This window comes from Saccopteryx bilineata, chromosome 1 (assembly GCF_036850765.1).
Source record: "Saccopteryx bilineata isolate mSacBil1 chromosome 1, mSacBil1_pri_phased_curated, whole genome shotgun sequence".
NCBI lineage: Eukaryota > Metazoa > Chordata > Mammalia > Chiroptera > Emballonuridae > Saccopteryx > Saccopteryx bilineata.
The window spans coordinates 60,993,968-60,997,777 of NC_089490.1; the positions used below are offsets into that span (position 1 = coordinate 60,993,968).

General features: G+C 35.2%; 1 protein-coding gene across 4 annotated transcripts in view; it reads left to right on the plus strand.

Moving 5' to 3' along the window:
* The window catches only part of ORC3 (origin recognition complex subunit 3), a 67,317-nt gene extending 63,689 nt beyond the window's left edge, over positions 1 to 3,628 (plus strand). For all 4 annotated transcript variants that reach the window (XM_066254240.1, XM_066254241.1, XM_066254242.1 and 1 more), the window contains one exon: positions 256 to 3,628. In XM_066254240.1, coding sequence (XP_066110337.1) covers positions 256 to 361 — 106 coding nt within the window. In that variant the 3' untranslated portion in view covers positions 362 to 3,628. The remainder of the gene's footprint in view (positions 1 to 255) is intronic.
* Positions 3,629 to 3,810: the final 182 nt, after the last annotated feature.

The window sequence follows — 3,810 nt, forward strand, 5'->3', positions numbered from 1 at the left end:
AAGGTTATTGTACTTTTAGAAGTGGGGGGGGAGGACAATTTTCATACTGTGGGAAAAATTAGAATTAAGTATTAAGCACTTTTCCATTCATGTCTTATGACTGGATTCTAATTATTAACCAATAGGGTTATAGTTTAATTTAGGAGTACACATTTGAACTCTATTTCAGTTTACTAACTAATGTTTTAACATTGACATTTTAACCTCTTTTTGTCAGAATGCTGCATAGCCAATTTCCTTAAGTGTACCTTCCAGTGCTCGGTTTATTAGAGCTGTTTCGGAACTAGAACTTCTAGGATTTGTACAACCTACCAAACGAAAGACTGACCACGTGGCAAGGCTAACATGGGGAGGCTGCTAGACAGAGTGGAGCCAGCAGGATCACATGTAGTTTAAGAAAAAGGGAGACCAGCCATACTTACATACAGATATAGTAGACAAGAGGAAGACAAATGCACAACCCCTGTGTGCTGTGCCATTTAACAAGAAAGTAGATTGCTAATCTAATCCCAAACAGGAATATATCAAAACACCTTTGGAGTACTTTAAAAAATCCAAGAAATAACACATTGTAACCAGAACCTCTCACATTATCACTGTAATTTTTACATCATTAATAGTTCACATCACTAACAGAACATAGTATATAAATATAATCAATTCTTTTATCCAGGAGTATAAATTATTTGCAGTTGACTTAATAGTACTCATTCCTGCTTCATGATACTTTGGGAACAAAGGGGTAATTTATGGACTGGATGTTAAATTAGGGGAAGTATTATTTTAAGTGGAGTGATGGTATCTAGTTATATAGAACTACCTTATTCTTAGACGCTAGCTATACAGCATGCATGTTCTTTGAAACAGTTAAATACATCAAGCAAATATGGTTCACTTCAAGTGTATTATTATTGGACTGTTCTTTCAGCTTTTCTATGTTTGAATGTTTTCCAAATAGTAGGAAAAAGAAAATTATAGAGCAGAAAAATAGGGTAAGAGCTAGAGGGGGATTATAAGATCAAGATTTTTAATAGCATGTTTATTATGCTAATGGGCGTGATACGGATGCAGGATGGAGGACTGCTGGAACTGTCTTTGAATGAAATGGGAATTTGGATCTAATTTTTACCTCGGGCAAACGTAGGAACAGAGAATTGTTGGAGCCATGTCTGAGTCGATGGGGACAGGTTACTAGGTGCTTTAGCAGAATACTCACTTATTAATACCGATTACTATAATAATTTTGTAAGGATAACCCAAATAAGACAAAGGCAATCACTCCCAACCTAACAGTTTGGGATCACCTAGGGAATATATTAACCAGATTCCTACAGTCCTCCCTTCCCCCATCTTCTAAAAAAGCAGTCTCTGGGGACAGAACATGAGATCTTTCCTCAGAGTTCTTCAGTTAATATTGCTGATGCAATATATGTCTCATTTGGAAACCATTTTCTTTAGCGATGGAAATTCTTACCACAGGCAAAAATAGCTTTGACATTTTAAACCTCTAATACATTTTTCTCAACTTGCCTATGCTTACCTTTCCTCAAAACTACAAAGAATTATACCTGGCAGTGTGCCTTTATTAATCAGATTTATTGAATACATTACAGTAACCAAAGTACAGCACCATACCAGCACTGCCTGTCATTAGAAGAATGACTGTTAGCACTCTTAAGTTCTGTAGATATTTACTTATTACACTCAATTCCAGGGTTCTTTGGGAATTCAGAATCCCTAGGTAGCTTATATAATTTCTTACCAAGATTAAGTGTAATTGGTATTTGGACTAATCAACTACAGGTCCATCTAATTATAACTAAATCCAAGAAGTTGCCACATTTTTTCATTTTTCTGGAAATACTTCAACATACTATACTTAAAATTAGTAAGTATCCCCTAAGTTAGGATTTTTTTGTTAAGGTGATAAAACAGAAATTTGGCTGTGGAAGAAATTTTATTCTTGATCAAAGATGAATCTAGAATTAAAACTATATTATAGGCACCATTGTTTTATTATACTTGGCAGACAGTTTCCATCAACATTGAGGAAACATCCTCCACCAGCAAAATGAGTACAACTCACTGAAGGTTCAATGGTTAGCATTTTTAGCAATAAATATTTTCCAATTAAGGTATGTATATTGGTTTAAGACATAATGCTATTGTACACTTAAATGTAACTCATATATGTACTGGGAAATAAAAAATGTGATGTTTGCTTTATTTCAGTGGTCTGGACCCAATCTCTGAGGTATGCCTGTACGTGCAGCTCCAGACTTACTTCCCCTTTAGTCTATCTTGCCCTCCTAAATATAAAACTATTTTTTCAATAAATTTGTGTGAGAATTCACAGGTGCTGTTAGTGGGGAGTTAAGAAGGGATAAAACATTCATTCTACTCTCACTCCTTCAGATTTAAACTATTTGCATTCTCCTAAGAATGCTACTGCACTCTCATTGGTTCTCAGCTGGGGACCGTGTCCTCCCCCTCCCCCTAATACTTGGCAGCATTATCTTTGATTTTTAGAGAGGAAAGGAGATAAACATCAACTTGCTATCTCACTTATTTATGGATTCATTGGTTGATTCTTATATGTGACCTGACTAGGGATCAAACCTGCAACCTTGGTGTACGGGGACAATGCTCAAACCAGCCAACCTACTTGCCCAGGGCTGAAAGTTCACTTTAGTTGTCACAAGGGAGGTGGGGGTGGGGGTTTGGTTGCTATTGGCATCTAGTGGTAGAGACCTGAGATGCTGCTAAACATCCTACAATGCACAGGACAACCCCACAGCACAGAATGATCTGACTCATCAGTAGTATTGAGGTTGAGAATCTCCACCTTATTGATGGTCATCCGGTGTTATAAACAATGTTTCTCAAATATTTAATGTGCATATGAATTATCTGAAGATCTTATGAAAGCATCATGCCTCTTTTTGGTCTTTAAAAGAAGGAATTGGTAAAATAAAATCAAAGATTTTAAAAAAGGAGTAAAATCCTTTTTCTTTCTCCCACAAATTGGGTCAATTATAAATATATACATATAATATATGTCCCAGGCCATTTATGACGGGACGCTAATAGAATTCACAAAAGAATTAACAAGCATTTCTGCTCACTTCATTCTAGGAAAGCTTTGTCTGAAAAGCGTGTATTGAAAGTGAGGTAATGTGCTTTCATACATTGTTCTTTAAAAATAAAACCAGTGAATTCCACTGTTACTCTGAAGTGAAAATTCCAAAGCTGTTAAAACTGATCAATTATGTAACATTCTGCCATGCAGTCAGATACACACAATTTGGAATCAGTTTTTGAAAATAGCACTCAAATCTTAAGAGTTGGTAAATGAAAAGACTGGTTAAGTCTTTTCAGAAGACTTAACCATTGATTAAGTTCATTGATTCCTGAAAAATGCTTGTATTTAAAACACTGGCTTTATTCAAAACACTATCTGTACATTAAAAAACAAGCAAATAAGAGTAAATGTTTTATTCTTCCAACTAAATTCCAGTACAAGGGCAGTAAAACAATGATACACTGGGGGGAAAAATGCAGCAATAAACACTTGTTAAAAAGACTGATAGAATAAATAAAAACTACCAAAAAAAAAAAAAAAAAAGAATCCTATAAACCCATTCTGAAACCTCACCAAGTCCTGGAATATAGAAATGCCCTCCTCTTCCACATTTTCACAGGAAGCACTGTAGGCTATTTGCTTAATAATGTCCTGGGATTACATTCTATTTATTAATAACTGGTTACAGCTTGGTTGTAGTGCACAATTAAAATCACACTAACTTCATC